This window comes from Haliotis rufescens, unplaced genomic scaffold, assembly GCF_023055435.1.
Source record: "Haliotis rufescens isolate VD_foot unplaced genomic scaffold, xgHalRufe1.0.p SCAF_9, whole genome shotgun sequence".
In the NCBI taxonomy this organism is placed as follows: domain Eukaryota; kingdom Metazoa; phylum Mollusca; class Gastropoda; order Lepetellida; family Haliotidae; genus Haliotis; species Haliotis rufescens.
Window position 1 is genome coordinate 47,120,864 of NW_025964383.1, and position 20,727 is coordinate 47,141,590.

General features: G+C 41.8%; 1 protein-coding gene across 1 annotated transcript; it reads left to right on the forward strand.

Annotated features, from left to right (window-relative positions):
• LOC124122974 (oxalate:formate antiporter-like) lies at positions 1 to 20,193 on the forward strand. The gene is made up of 11 exons (XM_046486194.2): positions 1 to 244; positions 5,796 to 5,985; positions 10,050 to 10,176; positions 10,486 to 10,625; positions 14,077 to 14,197; positions 14,990 to 15,117; positions 15,505 to 15,619; positions 16,717 to 16,839; positions 17,938 to 18,147; positions 18,767 to 18,866; positions 19,229 to 20,193. Exons 1-11 carry the CDS (start codon positions 160 to 162, stop codon positions 19,282 to 19,284), a joined length of 1,395 nt encoding a protein of 464 aa, XP_046342150.1. The 5' UTR covers positions 1 to 159; the 3' UTR covers positions 19,285 to 20,193.
• The last annotated feature ends 534 nt before the right edge of the window (positions 20,194 to 20,727 follow it).

A 20,727-nucleotide genomic window follows, 5' to 3' on the forward strand; every position in this document is an offset into this window, starting at 1 on the left:
CTGACAGTCTTTTGACAGTCTTTTGTCACCAGTGTGTGTTGTAACCGGGCGCTACACAATCACTGTCGTAGGGTGCTGTGCAAAGCTCCCATTGACAAGACCCTGTCCTGTTATGCACGTATTACCCGTCGTCCATTATCTTTCTAACCTGCAGGAGACATGGCGTGCGGGCAATGGAGGGCCTACCTTGTGGTATGGGGAGGTTTGATGGTCCACCTTACTTTGGGCACCGTGTTTTCCTTTGGTGAGTTGCACAGCTCGTGTTTCTATACTGATTACACCGGTCCCATGGTGTACAAGGTGATGTATTATCAGTCATTCTTTGTCCACGATATGCTACTATTCATCTGATGTCCTGATATGTGGGTAAACGGTGTAGATATAACTGTACATCACTCCTAGCGTAGAAGATCCAGCTTTCAGTAATATGTACACTCTACTCTGTTGATAAGCTTCTGAAAACGCTTATTGTTTGAGGTAGAAAACAAATAGGTATCTGACCCACTTCTAACACAAATATTACAAGTGTAATAGAGCAGCGAAGACCAGCTGCGCACTGGAGTTATGCAAGGACCAGTGTAGTCTAACCGGTCTAACCGGCTCGTCATGATTACCCACGTACATACCCGTAGGTTATTTAGAGAATCTCACCCAAGTGTCTTTTTATACCAAATATAACAACACGCGTTGATAAAAGTGGAAAAACATCATTCTTCCAACTTTTCAGTTTGTAGACAGTAATAAGCAGGGCCTAGATTTTCGAAACGATCTTAGCTAAGATAAATCTTAACAACTTACGTTCAAGGCTAAGATATCTTAAGGTTTAGATTAGATACATTTTCGAAACTATCGTGAACCTGTCGATACCTGTCGTTGGTCTGACAGAGAACTCATTGTGTTGGAGATTGTTGGTGTTTTTTCACAGTGACGTCACGGGGGTTTCCCAGTCGCTGACGATAACAACAGCATGGAGAAGTGGCACGGATTTCACGATCACATTGTCAGTTCACACTGTATAGACGCAACTATCTGAGTGAAACTCCGTACAATCCTACATATTTCCTAAATGTTGACGTTTTGCTCTTAAAAGATGCCATAACTACCTGGACACAAATAGCACTCGTGTGCTATGCAAAGACATTTTTCAAACCCAATAAATGTTATAATCAATAAGGGTAGTGTTACCACACTATAGCTATTAGAATTGAAATAATGTTCAAAAAGATACTTCACTATTTCCCCTAAAAATGGTCCTCTCGTGAGCTCGCAGAACTTTACGTAAACACATTGCGTACAAAGTCAAGGACGAAAGTAACGGACGTTATTCTAAATGACCTTGATCGAACAGCAGGCGTTCAGCATATAAAATACGTGTTCAAGTCGGATGTTACGCGGTATATACTGGGTCTATTTAGATCCATAATTCTTTTCAAAATTGAAAAGTGACACTAATTTTCGTTCGCAAAGGGAGATAATTTAGGAATTGTCAAGTTATGTTGTCTCATGGAACACGACACAGGTTAACGTTAGTAATTATACTGTAATGTAGTCCTTTTCTATCGTTGTAAATTAAGTAGAGATGGTAAACTGATTTGTCTGGTTTCATTTATATCTGACTGAGGAGCGTAATATTTTGTAATTTGTCAAATCTATTCCAGAACGTAGTTCGATAATGTTTGGCTTGTCTGACAGCAATATACAGGATCATTTACTAGCATTTGTCTGTTGACCCTATACTTTACAACGATTTTATTTTCTGAATGGTGTCAAGTTTCCATATTTTTCTTAATTTAAAACGGGTAGATGTACACTTAAATATTAAAATTTCCAATATCAAATATTATTTTAAAATCGGTTTATTGAATGCAAAATTCAAAGATTGTTGTGTTGTAAATGTCTATTTTATGTTGATCAGTAAATTCTATTCAATAAACGTTTTCTGCGAACATATATTGGAAAGTGAATTTTGGACAAGGGTGGGGATTAAAAATTGTACAAATTGAGGGTTGAGGGGCGGAGCCAAATCGGGGTAATTTGGCTATATTGCATCAAACGACTTCTTCTCTGGAACTGAGAGATAGATATCAACCATATTTGAGTGGAAGCATTCTGCGGTGGTGAGGATTTAACAATTATACAAATAGAGGGGCTGAGGGGCAGGGCCAAATAGGGGGATAATTTGGCTTTATTGCTTCAAACGACTTCTCCTCTGGAACTAAGAGGTAGATATTAACCATATTTGAGTGGAAGCATCCCTATGTGGTGGGGATTCAAAATTGTAAAAATAGAGGGGCTTAGGGGCAGGGCCAAATAGGGGTAATTCGGCTATATTGCTCCAAACGACTACTTCTCTGGAACTAGGAGATAGATATTAACCATGTTTGGTTGGAAGGATCCCTAGGTGGTGGGGATTCAAAATTGTACAAATGGTGGTGCTGATCCCGAAGGGGCTGATCGGCGGGGCCAAATAGGGGTAATTTAGCTATATTGCTTTAAACGACTTCTTCTCTAGAACTAAGAGGTAGATATCAACCATATTTGGTTGGAAGCATTCTCTGGTAGAGAGGATTCATAACTGTACAAATGGTGGAGCTGACCGCCCAAAGGGGCTGAGGGGCGGGGCCAAATAGGGGTAATTTGGCGTTTTTGTTTTAAACGACTTCTTCTCCGGAACTAAGAGATAGTTATCAACCATATTTGGTTGGAAGCATTCTCCAATGGTTGGGATTCAAACTGGAAAAATGAAGGGGCTAAATGCTACCCCCACCCCCGGGGACTAAGGGGCGGGGCTTAAAGAGCTTATAACTTGGACACAGTAAGATCCCCACCGTATAACCATATGTACAATTGGAGTATAATGAGAGGAATGCACATATGCTACCAGGACTTGCCCCTTCTGTTCATCTGTCCGGCAGTCCTAAAATCCACCCATTTTAAATGCTGACAGGATTAAAATTACGAAATAGTTGCAGTTTTATATACATGTACAATGCAAATGTATATCTTATCATGATTGCGTAAATATCCAGGTGAGCGAGACAGGCCCTATGGGCCTCTTGTTTTGAAGAGTGTATGTAAACAACGGGTGATATATTGTATGTACAGGCAGTTTCACCTCATTAGAATAGGATGTTTATTGTTGTTGTGTGTCCCATGTTAACAGTTTTACATACAAGGAGCATAATACTTGTCCACATGTTGTATTCAATAGCCATAGTACTTTCTGTTGGCAAGCCACCAAGTAAAAAGGACACAAAGGTATCGCCATCATCGTTCCAGATGGTAGAAAAAGTTGTCACATCTAGTAAATCAATAATAGACTCAACAAGAATAACAAAAGCAAATGTGCCGCATAAACATTCATCAGATTGTATACTGTAGGTGCTAAGACATAATAAATATGCTCAATCATAGAAGTGTTCCGGCCTTTCAATTGTTAGTAACCAAAGTCTGTGTACCTAAGGTGATCGTACAAGAGAGTATCGTTTTTGGTTTTCTCTTGAATGCAGCTCTGCATAAATTACGTTACGGTCACATACACTGTATGTTATATCAAATGTCAGGGGTAACTTGGTACCTCGTGTCTTAGTTCAGAAGACAGACAATTCCAGCTGGTCCACATCATGCATAACATACATTTCTAGATTGCCCTATATCATATGTGCAAGGAACATCTCTTGCGAGTAATATAGTATAGATATGTTATAGTCAATGTGTAAAATGACTAAAATTATCACTAAGGCAATTTACAAAACGACAAAATAGTATTACATTTATTTTTCCGTCAAAGCGAAGAAGTTCAAAGAGGCTTAAAAACATCACATGCGAGGATTATAAGCACAACGAAATAAAAACAATACATTAAATTTCCTTTTTATCATTTTCAGTCATTTGGGTGATGAAATAAAACATAACAATGTTTGAAATTCGTTCCCACAATACGAGGGCTGGTCAAAATGTTCTAAGGCTGACTAACTTTCAGCTAAGGTAAACTATTAGTAAACTTTTCTATGTAGTACATTGTTTGAGTTGTTCATTGCAAGTGTATTTGGTCTGTTGAGGCCATTTGTATATAAGTGACAGACAGTTGGAAGTGATAGGCGTCCACATGGACACAGACATGGAAAAGAACGAGTACCGGGCAGTCATCAAGTTTTTTACTTCAGAGAAAGTATTCCGCATGAAAATAATGACCCCATGTTACAGGTGTATAGGGATAAGTGTCCTAGCTATTCCGCTGTTCAAGTTTGGGCAGCTATGTTTAAGGCTGGGAGAACAAGTCTTGATGATGACCCTAGGTGTGGACGTCCCCCGACTTCCATCAGTGAAGATTCAACCAAGATAGAATACTGTATACTGTCAGATAGACGTATTAACATTGCTGACACAGGTCTGAGCCATGGATTCACTAAAACTTCTATTCATGAACCTTTATAGATGAATAAGATATCTGCTCGCTGGGTGCCAAAGTTTCTAAATTCTGAGCTGAAGGAAAAAAGATCTGACATTGCCAGAGAATAGTTAAAGCTAATTGAAGAGGATTTAAAAAGAGATTAGTGACTGGTAATAACAACCTCAGTCCGTGGAATGGCACCATTCGACTTCTATGGCACCAAAGAAATTCAAATTTTCAAGATCAGCGAAGAAAGTTATAACCACTGTATTCTGGGATGCAAAGGGTGTGATCTTTGTTGACTGCTTAGAAAGACGAAAGACGATTACCTGTGCCTACTATGCTGACTTGCTTCATCGCCTGATAATTCTATCAAAGAAAAGCTGCCAGGAATGCTGACTGTTGCTACTTCATAGCAATGCCTTTTCTCACACCACTCTAGGGGCGGTCGGGTAGCCTAGTAGTTAAAGCGTTCGAACGTCACGCCAAAGACCCGGGTTCGATTCCCGACATGGGTACAATGTGTGAAGCCCATTTCTGGTGTCCACCACCGTGATATTGCTGGCTTATTTCTAAAAGTTGCGTAAAACCATTCTCACTCACTCTGAGACCTCTCGAAGGCTGCTGTGCGACAATGTGGGTTCGAAGAGCTTCCTCACCCTCCATACTCGCCAGACCTGGCAACAAGTGATTTCCACCTGTTTCCTGAGCTGAAAGACTACCTTCGTAGTAAGCGCTATGACGACAACGATGACCACAAAGCTGTCGTGAATGGGTTTTTCAGGTTGACTTCAGAAAACTTCTCCCGGACTGGAATTGAAGAGCTTCACTATTGATATGACACATTTTCACAATTGTTGGTTTTCATTTCTCTCCTCATATAATAAATGGAAAAAGTTTATTTTCAGTCATGTTACACACAGACTAACATATGCATAAATGCAGTTTACGCAAATCACAAAGTCCTGAGATGGAAGCTAGCACAATAGGTCAAATAATCGATTTCCAAAAGTACGTTGAGTCAAATTATCTGGATATAATTCTAAGTCAAATTTAAAAGTGAAAACGCTATTAAATTGTATCTCAATTTTTCAACTGAAAAACTAGTATTTAAGACTAAAAGACTCGTGGTCGTTGTTTATCGTACAATAAAATACTGAAGGGAGAGTAAGCCATGAGTGGCGCATCTATTATATGATATATTAACATCATGTTCAGCCTCAAAAAGAAAGTCGATAAAATGTACAAGCTTTGAAAATAGTTACCTTAATTTTCATACGTAAGTAAGTTTGGCATAATCCCCACGTCGATTATCTGCACCTTTTTCTTCTAATACCGATCGTCATATAACGCCCCCTTTTGGATGCGATCGTTCGGCGACTGCGTTGTTCTGATTTTACAGGTAACTTGACACCGTACTTGACGTCATACTTACGTAACAACACATCCAGCCTTGACATTGACTATGGCGACAGTATGTGGATCTACGCATGTTGCCTCATGGGGCAAGGAGCAGCCATCTTTCTTGGGGGGATCATCAGCCGGACCCTGGGCTTAAAACTCACCGTGCTACTTGGATCCTGGTTCATGAGGTAGACTACTTAAACAACAGTACCTCCACACACACTGCACTCTTATAACGGCGTCTGGTTCATGAGGTAGACTACTTAAACAACAGTACCTCCACACACTCTGCACTCTTATAACGGCTCCTGGTTCATGAGGTAGGCTATTTAAAAAACAGATACATCCACACCCACTTGCACTCTCAACAGGGCTCCTGGTTCATGAGGTAGACTATTTAAACAACAGACCCATCCACACACACTGCGCTCTCCACAGGGCTCCTGGTCCACGTGATGAGGTAGACTATTTAAACAACAGATACATCCACACACACTGCAGTCTCCACAGGGCTCCTTGGTCATGAGGTAGACTATTTAAACAACAGATACATCCACACACTGCGCTTTCCACAGGGCTCCTGGTTCATGAGGTAGACTATTTAAACAACAGATACATCCACACACACACTGCGCTCTCCACAGGGCTCCTGGGTCATGAGGTAGACTATTTAAACAACAGATACATCCACACACACACTGCGCTCTCCACAGGGTTCCTGGTTCACGTGATGAGGTAGACTATTTAAACAACAGATACATCCACACCCACTGCACTCTCCACAGGGCTCCTGGTTCACGTGATGAGGTAGACTATTTAAACAACAGATACATCCACACCCACTGCACTCTCCACAGGGCTCCTGGTTCACGTGATGAGGTAGACTATTTAAACCAAAAATTCATCCACACCCACTGCACTCTCCACAGGGCTCCTGGTTCACGTGATGAGGTAGACTATTTAAACAACTGAAAAACATCCACATCCACTGCACTCTCCACAGGGCTCCTGGTTGATGAGGTAGACTGTTTAAACATCTGATCAACATATGAATGGTCAAGTCACACTGTCACTTGTTTCACTGCTTGTCATCATGCCACGCAATGTTTCAATGTTATCAAAGTGTCGTCGGATCATAGGTCTTCGGACGTCATACGTTTTCGGACGGTCATGTTTATTGCTATCTACTACTATCTCTGTCGTTAAGCTACCACCTGACAGACAAAGGTTTACACTTCTCTCTCTGTCGTTAAGCTAACACCTGACACACAAAGGTTTACACTATCTCTGTCGTTAAGCTACCACCTGACACACAACGGTTTACACTACTCCCTCTGTCGTTAAGCTACCACCTGACACACAAAGGTTTACACTATCTCTGTCGTTAAGCTAACACCTTACACACAAAGGTTTACACTACTCCCTCTGTCGTTAAGCTACCACCTGACACACAAAGGTTTACACTACTCCCTCTGTCGTTAAGCTACCACCTGACACACAAAGCTTTACACTTCTCTCTCTGTCGTCAAGCTACCACCTGACACACAAAGGTTTACACTACTCCCTCTGTCGTTAAGCTACCACCTGACACACAAAGGTTTACACTATCTCTGTCGTTAAGCTACCACCTGACACACAAAAGTTTACACTATCTCTGTCGTTAAGCTACCACCTGACACACAAAGATTTACACTATCTCTGTCGTTAAGCTAACACCTGACACTCAAAGGTTTACACTACTCCCTCTGTCGTTAAGCTACCACCTGACACACAAAGGTTTACACTTCTCTCTCTGTCGTTAAGCTACCACCAGACACACACAGCTTTACACTTCTCTCTCTGTCGTTAAGCTACCACCTGACACACAAAGGTTTACACTATCTCTGTCGTTAAGCTACCACCTGACACACAAAGGTTTACACTACTCCCTCTGTCATTAAGCTACCACCTGACACACAAAGCTTTACACTTCTCTCTCTGTCGTTAAGCTAACACCTGACACACAAAAGGTTTACACTATCTCTGTCGTTAACCTAACACCTGACACACAAAGGTTTACACTACTCCCTCTGTCGTTAAGCTACCACCTGACACAAAAAGGTTTACACAACTCCCTCTGTCGTTAAGCTACCACCTGACACACAAAGTTTTACACTACCTCTGTCGTTAAGCTACCACCTGACACACAAAGGTTTACACTACTCCCTCTGTCGTTAATCTACCACCAGACACACAAAGCTTTACACTTCTCTCTCTGTCGTTACGCTACCACCTGACAGACAAAGGTTTACACTACTCCCTGTGTCGTTAAGCTACCACCTGACACACAAAGCTTTACACTTCTCTCTCTGTCGTTGAGCTACCACCTGACACACAAAGCTTTGCACTTCTCTCTCTGTCGTTAAGCTACCACCTGACACACAAAGCTTTACACTTCTCTCTCTGTCGTTAAGCTACCACCTGACACACAAAGGCTTACACTACTCCCTCTGTCGTTAAGCTACCACCTGACACACAAAGGTTTACACTACTCCCTCTGTCGTTAAGCTACCACCTGACACACAAAGCTTTGCACTTCTCTCTCTGTCGTGAAGCTACCACCTGACACACAAAGCTTTACACTTCTCTCTCTGTCGTTAAGCTACCACCTGACACACAAAGGTTTACACTACTATCTCTGTCGTTAAGCTAACACCTGACACACAACGCGTTACACTTCTCTCTCTGTCGTTAAGGTACCACCTGACACACAAAGGTTTACACTACTCCCTCTGTCGTTAAGCTACCTCCTGACACACAAAGCTTTACACTTCTCTCTCTGTCGTTAAGCTACCACCTGACACACAAAGCTTTACACTTCTCTCTCTGTCGTCAAGCTACCACCTGACACACAAAGGTTTACACTACTATCTCTGTCGTTAAGCTAACACCTGACACACAACGCGTTACACTTCTCTCTCTGTCGTTAAGGTACCACCTGACACACAAAGGTTTACACTACTATCTCTGTCGTTAAGCTACAACCTGACACACAGCGCGTTACACTTCTCTCTCTGTCGTTAAGCTACCACCTGACAGACAAAGCTTTACACTTCTCTCTCTGTCGTTAAGGTACCACCTGACACACAAAGCTTTACACTTCTCTCTCTGTCGTTAAGCTACCACCTGACACACAAAGGTTTACACTACTATCACTGTCGTTAAGCTACCACCTGACACACAACGCGTTACACTTCTCTCTCTGTCGTTAAGCTACCACCTGACACACAACGCGTTACACTTCTCTCTCTGTCATTAAGCTACCACCTGACAGACAAAGCTTTACACTTCTCTCTCTGTCGTTAAGGTACCACCTGACACACAACGCGTTACACTTCTCTCTCTGTCGTTAAGCTACCACCTGACACACAACGCGTTACACTTCTCTCTCTGTCGTTAAGCTACCACCTGACAGACAAAGCTTTACACTTCTCTCTCTGTCGTTAAGCTACCACCTGTCAAACAACGCGTTACACTTCTCTCTCTGTCGTTAAGCTAACACCTGACACACAAAGGTTTACACTTCTCTCTCTGTCGTTAAGCTACCACCTGACAAACAATGCGTTACACTTCTCTCTCTGTCGTTAAGCTACCACCTGTCAAACAACGCGTTACACTTCTCTCTCTGTCGTTAAGCTACCTCCTGACACACAAAGGTTTACACTTCTCTCTCTGTCGTTAAGCTACCACCTGACACACAAAGCTTTACACTTCTCTCTCTGTCGTGAAGCTACCACCTGACACAGAAAGGTTTACACTTCTCTCTCTGTCGTTAAGCTGCCACCTGACACACAAAACTTTACACTTCTCTCTCTGTCGTTAAGCTACCACCTGTCAAACAACGCGTTACACTTCTCTCTCTGTCGTTAAGGTACCACCTGACACACAAAGGTTTACACTTCTCTCTCTGTCGTGAAGCTACCACCTGACACACAAAGCTTTACACTTCTCTCTCTGTCGTTAAGGTACCACCTGACACACAAAGCTTTACACTTCTCTCTCTGTCGTGAAGCTACCACCTGACACAGAAAGGTTTACACTTCTCTCTCTGTCGTTAAGCTACCACCTGACACACAAAACTTTACACTTCTCTCTCTGTCGTTAAGCTACCACCTGTCAAACAACGCGTTACACTTCTCTCTCTGTCGTTAAGGTACCACCTGACATACAAAGGTTTACACTACTCTCTCTGTCTTTCAATGTTTGGTTTCAGTGCTGGCGTCATGCTGACGTTCATTACGGTGCGGCATTCCTACATAGGCGTCATCTTTACGTACGGCGTCATGAACGGACTTGGGTGCGGGGTCGCCTACCCACTACCCATGGGATGCGCCATGAAGGTGAAATCGATGTTTATTAATTACTGAAAGATTGAACTTGGGATTATAAAAATCACCCTGTTAACTGTGACAAAATGGTCACACAATATTATTGTGTGGAGGACACTTGTGCCATTTTGACAAGAGCTGCGTCCCAAAATCGTGTTAAAACCTATGATCTTTCGATGACAAATTTGGCCTAAATGTTTCTAGGTTTGTCTGCCCCATGCTCATGGGTGTCATCATTGTTGTAAACCTTTAAGAATCAAACTCTCCATGTTATAGTTAAAACACTCACTCACTAATAGTGTGTAACTGTATGATTGCCAGTGGCTGCCAGAACGGAAGGGTCTGGCAGGTGGTCTAGTGGTGGCGGGGTTCGGGGGAGGAGCGTTCATCTTTAACCTGGTCCAAACGGCCTTCATCAACCCAGACAATCTGTCACCGGATTTGAAGGTCAATGGAGAACAGTGAGTTGTACAGCCACCTATAGATATTGTTAGCATTTATGTGACAAAATATAAAACATATGGATAATTTCCCCTTCGTGCCTGTTTATATTAAATATATCAATACGAGCCATGCCGACCGTAAGATTCTATTTGACATCCAACATCATTCTTCCCACTTTTTTACTTTTTGTGAAGTATCAGCGTCTTGGCTTAAAAAAATACAGATTAGTGATGTCATTTGATAGTGACGTCATGGTACGATGACATCACAATGGTCCGTATTGTGATGTAAATCCAATGCAGCGATATCTCTTTGGAGGCAGATTGATCTCACCCGAGCAATATCTTCTGTGGAGGCCAGTTTTGGATAATAAAATAGCCTCAAGACTAGGACAGAAACATATTGTTTTTAAAAGGTGTGAATGTATTATCTACTCGTGTCGATACAGTCCTCATTGATTACAAAAATGTTTAACTGAAAGAAGGCATTGGAGTAATTATACGTTCAGCGAAATGCGCTTACGGTCAAAAGGTGATAACTCTGCATAAACACAGTTAGTGCGTTTGGGGAGATTCTAGTGTTGCTAATTAACTGGAAAGTAATGGTACGTGATCGAATGTTTGGAAGATGGTGCTAGGACATCTATTAAGGTTGTGGGGATGTAACGGAGGTCGAAGCTAAACCCCATTCCACTTCATCTCACCTTGTATAGACAAGTCGTGCGGTACGAGCTGTGTTACTATCTTTCACTGGTGCCAGCGGTTAAGAACAGGACGAAACAATGGGACAGTGGAGATAATAGCGGAATAAGAAGTCATTTGAAGCAGTTAGAGGCATTTTGCATCGTCAAAGAGAAAACGGAAAACAGGAAATTTGCTACGCTGGGGAAGTCTTTTACAGTCTACCCGATCCTCGTGGAGGAAATCCACGAAGGAAAGATGACGTCAAACAGTGATAAGAAGGTTTGGGGAGGAACAATCTGTGCACAAATTTCGATTGGATTCAGCAAATAGAATGCAGAGACACGGTGAGACCCTATTCGCATTACGATTTGCAGAAGAAACATCGTGACATTAAGAAACAAAGCACCAAGCGTCAGTCCTACTAGCCCAGGCTCGGAAGGCATTAAATGGGAATGTCACAAACAAACTAGCATCGTAAGTAAGGGAAGAAGCTGTTTTAGATAAAGTAGTCAAAAGAGCAAATCAAATATTTTGGGAAACATATTCTCAGGCTGTTGGGATGGTATCTGGACAAGATAATGGATATATATGATAGAAAGGAAGGATAGTGTTGCTAACTTGAAGGAACTCACACTGGCTCAGCAACCATTGTCGGAAACAGTTTTGGCAATAATGAACTCTTACAACAGCAGGAAAGAGTCCAAAACTGTTATTCCCGTTGCTGGTAGGGTCACTTTGCTGGGGATTGTTTCAGGAATTTCAAAGGTCAGTGTTACAAATGTGGGAAATTTGAACATAAAACAATCAAATCTGGAAATATATTTTAAGTTCTCAAACGAGAGGCAAAGCGATGTAACTGTTACACATGACAAATCCTCATAACAACTTACGTTACTGCTGGAACTGTAATAAGAACATTTCCAACAATGTTGTAGATTGTGCTGTGATAGCAAGCATTCCTGGTAGAGCAGCCTAGATATCACATGAAATGGCAGATACAGTTGATAAAATGTCAATTGTTGTCTAACAAATCAGATATATCGGCAGATATACAACATGTATATAATTAGGAAGAGGTCAAATGTATTCTCAGTCCATAGTGAACTATAGACGAACTGATGTAATTGAACATTCAATCCCCACTGCAGACGCTACGCCAGTGGCTCAGAGACCAGGTCGGGTACCTCATGACAGCCTGTTTGGGTATTGAACAGTTTGTTCACGAAAATCTAGACAAAGATCTCATCAGGCCACGCAACAGTCCTTGGGCAAGTAATATTGTTTGGATTAGAAAAACTCATCCACAAGATATTGTATCGATTTTACATGATTAAATGACAAGACGGTTGGAGACATTTTTTCGATCCCAGGAATTAGTGACACATTGATGTGATTGAAGTTGAATGCACAAAAATGTGTGTTTGCAAAAACAGAGGTACGGCCAGACCCAAACAAATATCAATAAACAATTTCCTCAGCCGGAGAATGCGACTGAGGTCAGAAGATTAATAGAGCTGGCATCATATAATTGCCGATGTGTGAAGGATTTTGCCGATTTTGCAAGACCACTGAATCACCTGACTAAGAAGAATATTCTATTCATATGGACCGAACAAAGTGAACCGGCCTTCACAATACTACCGGAGAGACTGAATACTGCTCAAGTCCTAGTCCATCCAGATTTCTAGGAGAAATGTGTAGTAGAAACAGATGCCAGAAACTACAGGTTGGGGACAGAAGGGGTGAATTATTGTGTATGTGTCAATAGCATTGACTCCTGGGAAAAGGAACTATTCAGCAATTGTATTGGCACTTGACAAATTATCCATGGACCTAGAAGGGAACAAGTTTTCCGCTATCAGTGACCATAACCCGCTATCCTAGCTGATGAAACTGAAAGGGCCAAAAGGAGAGCTTGGTGCAAGAAGGCGTGTAGCGTCGGTAACTTAAATACAGCACAACACAATACAGCACAACACAATACAGCACAAAACAATACAGCACAAAACAATACAGCACAAAACTACAATACAGCACAAAACAATACAGCACAAAACAATACAGCACAAGAAACTGTTGTGGCGGATGCACTAAGGAAGACATTTTTTCACTTAAGAATGTGCAACTCATGCAGGATTGGTGTCAGGCTGGCCAAATGTCTAGTAAATAACCATCGAATGCGAAAAGCTTGATTAGAGCTCAATACACTGGCTATTGTCGATGGCGTTTAGGTTTCAAAATCTGTGTGAATGGACGATACCCAGAAACCAGGCAAACAGGGTCATGAGCATTTGGCGTGATTAGATGGAACATTTTAGACTGGACAAAACGATTGATGCCGTGAAAGCTTAAGGTTTTCTGGTTTGGATTGAGAGGACATATGTGACATATTGGTGTAAATCATGTGTAATTTGCCCGAGAAGGCTAAAAGTCCTGCTGTGCTGACAGGCTGTGTTACAATACCACGTGATGATGAATCGATTTAGACATGTTGGGATGAGTTCATTTTGGCAGGAGGTTCATTAACCCCGTTCTAGTGTGTCTCATCATGTTTGTTTGTTGTTGAAGCTCATCTCAGCTAAATAATCGAGTCTGTACTATACAATCAAGTGATTTATATCATGAGCATCGATCTTCGCAATTGGGATAGGATGATACGCATCAACCAAGTGAGCAAGTCTGACCACCCATCCCGTTAGTCGTCTCTTGCGACAATCGTAGTTGCGTCTTACGACAAGAATTGGTTGCGGAGACCAATGTTCACCGTGTCTTATCATGTCTGCAGCTACTTCAGTCAGCCGGAGCTGCTACAGAGGGTACCCTGGGTGTTCGTGCTGACAGGGGGGATATACGCCGCCATGCAGCTGGTGGGCGTCCTCCTCCTATCTGACCCCCCGACACAGGCGGTAAGTCATGGGGTACACCATCCCAATCCTCATCAAAGCATTATATCCCCCCATTCCACCGTCACGATTAAACCATTGTCATCACTATCGCCATCACAATCACCACAAGTAATCATTATCGTCATCACGTACACCATCATTATCATCCTCAAGCAAACTCTTATCTTCCTTTGTTTGAGTGAGTGAGCGAGTTTTGGATTTACGCCGCTTTTAGCAGTATTCCAGCAATATCACATTGTACCCATGTCGGGAATCAAACCCGGGTCTTCGGCGTGACGAGCAAACGCTTTAACCACTAGGCTACCCGACCGCCCCCTCCTTTGTTTGAACACATCGAAGCAATAAATATAGCCAAGTGACAATTGTTAAAATATTGTTATGTTGTACGCTGTACGCAGCAGTGTGAAAATGGGCTTTACGACATTTCGCGATATGAAGAAGCGGACCAAGGTCTTCTTCACTATGTTACACACGCCCCCACCGGCATCCCGTGTCCTCCGCAGTGAGGGGGCAAAATAAACTTACACCTGCCTCCAACTTGTACAGCTGGGTTCACGAAGCTAGCAATACAGATGTATATACCCATAGTGCGACACATGTGACGATGTAACACTGTTTGCTACTGGTCTATTCTTCAGTGGGCACGGGTGACCAGTCACCAAGGCCGTTATATAACTGACATACTTTTGGACGCGTGCTCAGCCCAACTAATTCACGGATATTCTTTCCCCATTGTTCATTTCTGTATTATTATCATCATTCATAAACTATCTCCTCATATTCGTGTTGCAGACATCTGTTAACAATGTATCTGAATCTGAGCTGGACAGCAGCAACAACATCGTCATGACCAACATCACAGTCAACAGTGATAGTAATGATAGAAATGTCTCGCCTGTGAATCCCAAAGAAACAATAAGGTAGGCACATCTGAATTAAGTTATTAAGATATGTGTCAGGTTATCATTATATATGACTTTATATTATTCCTACGTACGGACATGCTTTATTGTCCTATTAAGATAATGTGCTTAATGGTCGAATCTAACATTGGACCCGTGAAGTTCCGTGGTAGAAAAGGTCTTCAGCAACCCATACTTGCCATAACAGGCGGCTAACGTGATCGGTTGGTCAGGCTCGCTAACTTGGTGGATGCATGTCATCGCATCCCAATTGAGTAAATCGATGCTCATGGTGTCGATCACTGGATTGTCTGGTCCAGACGTGATTATTTACAGAATATTGCTGAATGCGGCTTTAAACAACAAACAGACAAAACAAACGTATTCAACCTTGTTTATTGCCAGTGTGGTGGAGAGTCTGCGTCCCCTGCAGGTCCTGAAGACCCGGGCGTTCTACACTCTGTGGTTGTGTTTCCTGTTCAACGGGCAGGGCGTGGTCTTCCTGTCATCACTCTATAAGGTGGGCATGGGATTTTTGAAGAACAAATGAAAAAATATTTTATCCGTTCACGTGAGAAATGTTATCGCTCACTGGAAATGTTCTGGGAATAAATGTGGTGTGGTCAAAATGAATTGCTTGGCTTTTTCTTTCTCATATGCATGACTTGAAGCGCTGACAAAACAAAACTAAATCCCAGGGCCTCAAACTTAATATTACATTGTCGTTCCCTTATCAAATACACGGCACGGTTCCATACTTATAGTGTCCAGGGTACGATCCCGATTGTATCGTGAGCGTGTGTTCATGAATCAATATCAAATAGAGTATGATACCATGTGTTATCCCACCCTACAAACACATGCAAGGGCAAGGCAATTGTTCATTTGAATAAAGACCGGAACATATTACACAAGTAAAAATAGGAATTGCATCGGATACGATTTTTGTTACTGATGCGTCACATTTGGAAATGTTCATCAATAATAAAACGTTTTGAAAGCTTCACTCGGACCATCTCAAATAACGTTTGAGCAAGAGTCGCATGGCGCTATTTGAAATCGTCGTTTATAGAGAATGCCCGATTGTACCTCAAAAGCTGCGAACTGTTGACACCAAGGAGTGAAGCTGCTGGAATATTGGTGAACGTAAATGAAAAGTTAACTTTTGGAAACTTGAAATCCTTTTTTTCACACAGTTTTGTGGAAAGGGTTTTGTCACGATGAGATAGATTCGCTTTCATTTCTGGTTTATCTGGGTAAATCAGTCGAGTTCAAAGACATACCTTGCATCTCTGACCAGTGGCTTTGACTTAATTATTGCAACGCACACAAGACGCTGACACTAATTAGGCCTTGTAAATTTGCATATCAGCCCATCTATCTTTCTTATGCTCATGTTGTATTGCTTCGACTGATGCAGTTCAATCAAGAGTAGCACGAGGCATGAAGAATGTACAAGTACATCGTACCAAGCCTGAATACACGTTTCTCGAAACTTGGAAATATGGAGGTCCGTTAGTGATCCAATAGCAGGTAACAAGCAGTTCTGCGTAGCTTGTTGGTTATTCCCTAAGTATTTTATCCTGTTATGTCTGACCCTGGCTGTCTATTTTCCAGGATTACGGGCAGACATTCATCACTAATGACGTGTTCCTGGCAGTGTCTGGGGCCTTCGCATCTGCCTTTAACTTCTCAGGAAGGATGTTCTGGGGTTTCATCGCAGACCGGTTTTCATTTAAGGTCAGATTTGCATAGGTGAATGTGCTTCGTCAAAACATCCACTGTGCATTATACTTGAAAAAGCTAGTCAAGCTGTTTGACATCTTTTATATGAGTTATTGTAAGAAAACTTTATTTTGGGGTCGACGTAAAAAGCCATTAAAGTCTTTCATCGAAGAAAAGGGACGTTGCCAGTGTTGCCATGAACATTTGTGGGTCCATCCTGCATTTCAAAATGGCCGCCATTTCTGAATCGCTTTTGGACATATTCCAAAACCATGCGTCACCAATCGCCCCTTTCCGTAACCTGCAAGAAGACTCGTCCTCCTATCGATGAATATTATGTGCGAAAATACGACAAACCAATCAGAATGCGCGTTTGATTTCAAGTTGTTCATCAAAGAATCCCTCAGAAATAATTTTTGATTTTACATATGTCTTGCATCTAAAACATTACCCCAAACTCAGTTAAATGTGTTCAGTCATACTGATGAGGGTACAATTCCACATATTCAGATGTGCTTTAAATTGCATATGAAATTTATGTAATAATGGGGAAATGTATGTGAACCATTACGCAACGAGTTGACAATTGTTTTAGGTATGCCCGTTCGCACAAATGGCCATGAGAGGGGCACGAGTCGCTATTCGGTTTGTCCCGGAATAGTGAGTGAGTGAGTATGGTTTTACGCCGCTTTTAGCAATATTCCAGCAATATCACGGCGGGGGACACCAGAAATGGGCTTCACACATTGTACCCATGTCGGGAATCGAACCCGGGTCTTCGGCGTGACGAGCGAACGCTTTAACCACTGGGCTACCCGACCGCCCCTGTCCCGGAATAACACGAGTTGGTCACGAATGATTCCAAAACATAACTGCCTTTGATATAGACACACAGGCAAGATACGTAACTCTTAACAAAGATGGTATGAATTAAACTGTTTCTAATACACATGTACATGACTGCCATTGCAAATAATGTTAATACCATATCATACACAACATGAAAACTACATCAGGTCTTGAAAGTTTATATTAAATACGAATTAATAATCACGTTATGTTGTATCAATGTTATAAGACGTGTCTTTATAGCGTTCACTATGTTGTCCCCAGACAGCCATGATGTGTATGTGTACCTCCTTCTCCTGTCTGATGATCACATTCAACGTCACGCCCTTAGGAGGGGAGGCTCTCTACTTCATATACGTGTGTCTTCTGTTCGGCACCCTAGCGGGGAACTACTCCCTGTTTTCTGTGGCTGCCGCGAGGTCGTTCGGGGAGAAGTATTACCCAATCAACTTTGGTCTCATTTTTACTTCCCAGGTAAGACGGGAAATGGCACTAATACAGGCAGTTCAGAATAGCATGAGCCAGTATTTGTAAAGTCGTCGATGGTACACACTATATACAGGCTGTCGTAATGCAGCTGGAATATTGCTGACTATAGCGAAAAAAAAATAAATTAATTATCATTACAAACTTAAAACAGTATTGAACCTTGGGTGTAGCATAGGGAATATTGTTTATATTATCACGAGAGCAATATCCAATCAGTATATTTATGAATCTGGAGTATGATTGAGCTCCGCTTACTGTAATATAACGTTCTTCTGTATGATGTTGCAATGTGCAATGTCTCTTTTCTTGTGAACAAACAGGGGGCACGGATGGCCCAACTGTGCAGAGTTGCGTCCCTTGGGCACGCCCGAAACCTATGATTGTGGGTTCAAATCCGGTTCGCCCCGATTATGTTTCTAGGTTTGTCAGAAGCACTTCCGTGCTCGTTGGTTTCACCGAAGTGGTAAACGTCTAAGACCTCATGACTTCGGGATTTCCTCCCACATTGAGCTGACACGCCGTGATATAAATGGAATACTATTAAAAGCGGCGTTAAACACATGTCACTCACTCACTTTGAACAAACAAACTGGTTTCACTACAGACAATCACAGCACCACTGGGGGCCATCTTGGCGTCTCAGCTCAAGGCACAGATTGGCTGGTTTGGCATGTTCAGCTTGATTGCCGGGTTTTCCTTCCTAAGTAAGTATCAAGACAGGTTATGGCCTACCTACGAATTACACGTGTATACTACATGAATGCAAAAGGATTCGATCTTACTTTTTAATCATTACATTGCCTTAACGTATTTGTAAAGTATTTATCTTCCTTATTTTTTCTAATTTGAAGATTCACATCACTGAAGCAGAAGAACTCGAATAGAATGTCGGATATAGAACTCGTATATGCCTTTGTTAACTTGCGTTGTCTCACGCCCCTGTTAACTTAATGTCGTATTTTCTGTGGTTGTGATTGTATTGACATATTTTATACAACTTATATACAACTGTTATTTCACGTGCATGTACTTACTTTATTACTTATCTTCTTATTTGAATTGACAGGTTTGCTTCTCATCACAACCTTCAATGTCAAGAACAGTAAAGGACGACCGATATAAACATCCGCGATGTAGCTCTCGAACAGTCTTCTTATTTGTAACCATACCCGATCCTACCATATTCCTTGGACATGTCAATCTCTGGTCATGCGCACGTGCTCAACTTGATGTCTATCTCTTCAGTACCACTGGGTCCCTCGGTAGTATGATGGACAATAATGACAGGTGTGGTGAACCGAGATGTCTAGTACACCAGCTGGACTATGAAATGGCGTTTGACGTTTATGATTCATGACATGTAAAACACATGTTTGGCTTGTCAGTATATTGACATGTTTATTTCATTTTTATGTAGGAACAGTCATAAATGTATAAACAAAAATGTTAAACACTGATGCATGTTTTTATAGAGGAGTTTTATGAGAGCTGATTATACAATGACTAACAAGCGGTTACATGGACGGCGGAAAGTAAAGCCTGTCCAGTGTGGAAGATATTTGTATTTTCCTGTAAACAAGACACATTATTATCTCATCAATTGACCTGATACAATTTATATTTTCGGCGCTGGCCACGAATTGCGATCAACAGTATATTTGACAAGGCAAAAACGTGTTTTGTTAATAATATTTTTGTCATTGATCTTAGTCTGAAAACATAACTGTAGTAACTGTAAAGGAATAACAATAGTTATAGCAACACATGTTACCACTGAAGTGAAATATCGATAGTATTTTGTCATACCATACTGTTCTACAAGGCTGCTGCTGCAAGACTTGGTAAATCATCAGCGTTGCGTGAACGTGTTATAGTATTAGTCACACTTCTGTAGCCTGCTACGCCGAAGGTATTGTACATCGAGACGAGAAGCGTGTTTGTCGTGTGACATAAGTTAATTTGATAGTCATATCAAAATGTCATTCAAATGTCTAAGAGTTCCATCGTTTTGATATACAGGTATTCCGTGAGTTTTGTTTGTTTGTTTTGTTTTGTTTTTGTTTTGCTTGTTGTTTAACGCTGCACTCAGCAATAGTCCAGCTATATGACGGCAGTCTGTAAATAATCGAGCCTGACCACCCGATCCCGTTATGCGATTACCACCTTAAATCAAAATGGAGAACGGATTACGATGATACAACACATTCCTCGTAGAAGTCCCAAGTCCCGTTGGAGTTCGACCGCAACGATTAATACCTCAGCGATACGTTTCGGTGAATATAAAAATGAAACGTCAATGCCAGAGAATAACCAGTCTCGACTAAACATACGGTGTAAAAGTAAAAATAGCATTGGAAATTTGTTGTTGCACTCAGCAATATTCCAGCTATGTGACGGCGGTCTGTAATAATCGAGGCTGGACCAGACAATCCATTGATTGAGATCATGAGCATCGATCCACGCATTCGGGATAGGATGACATGCATCAACCAAGTCAGCGAGCCTGACCACCCGATCCCGTTAGTCGCCTCTTACGACAAGCATGGGTTGCTGAAGACCTATTCT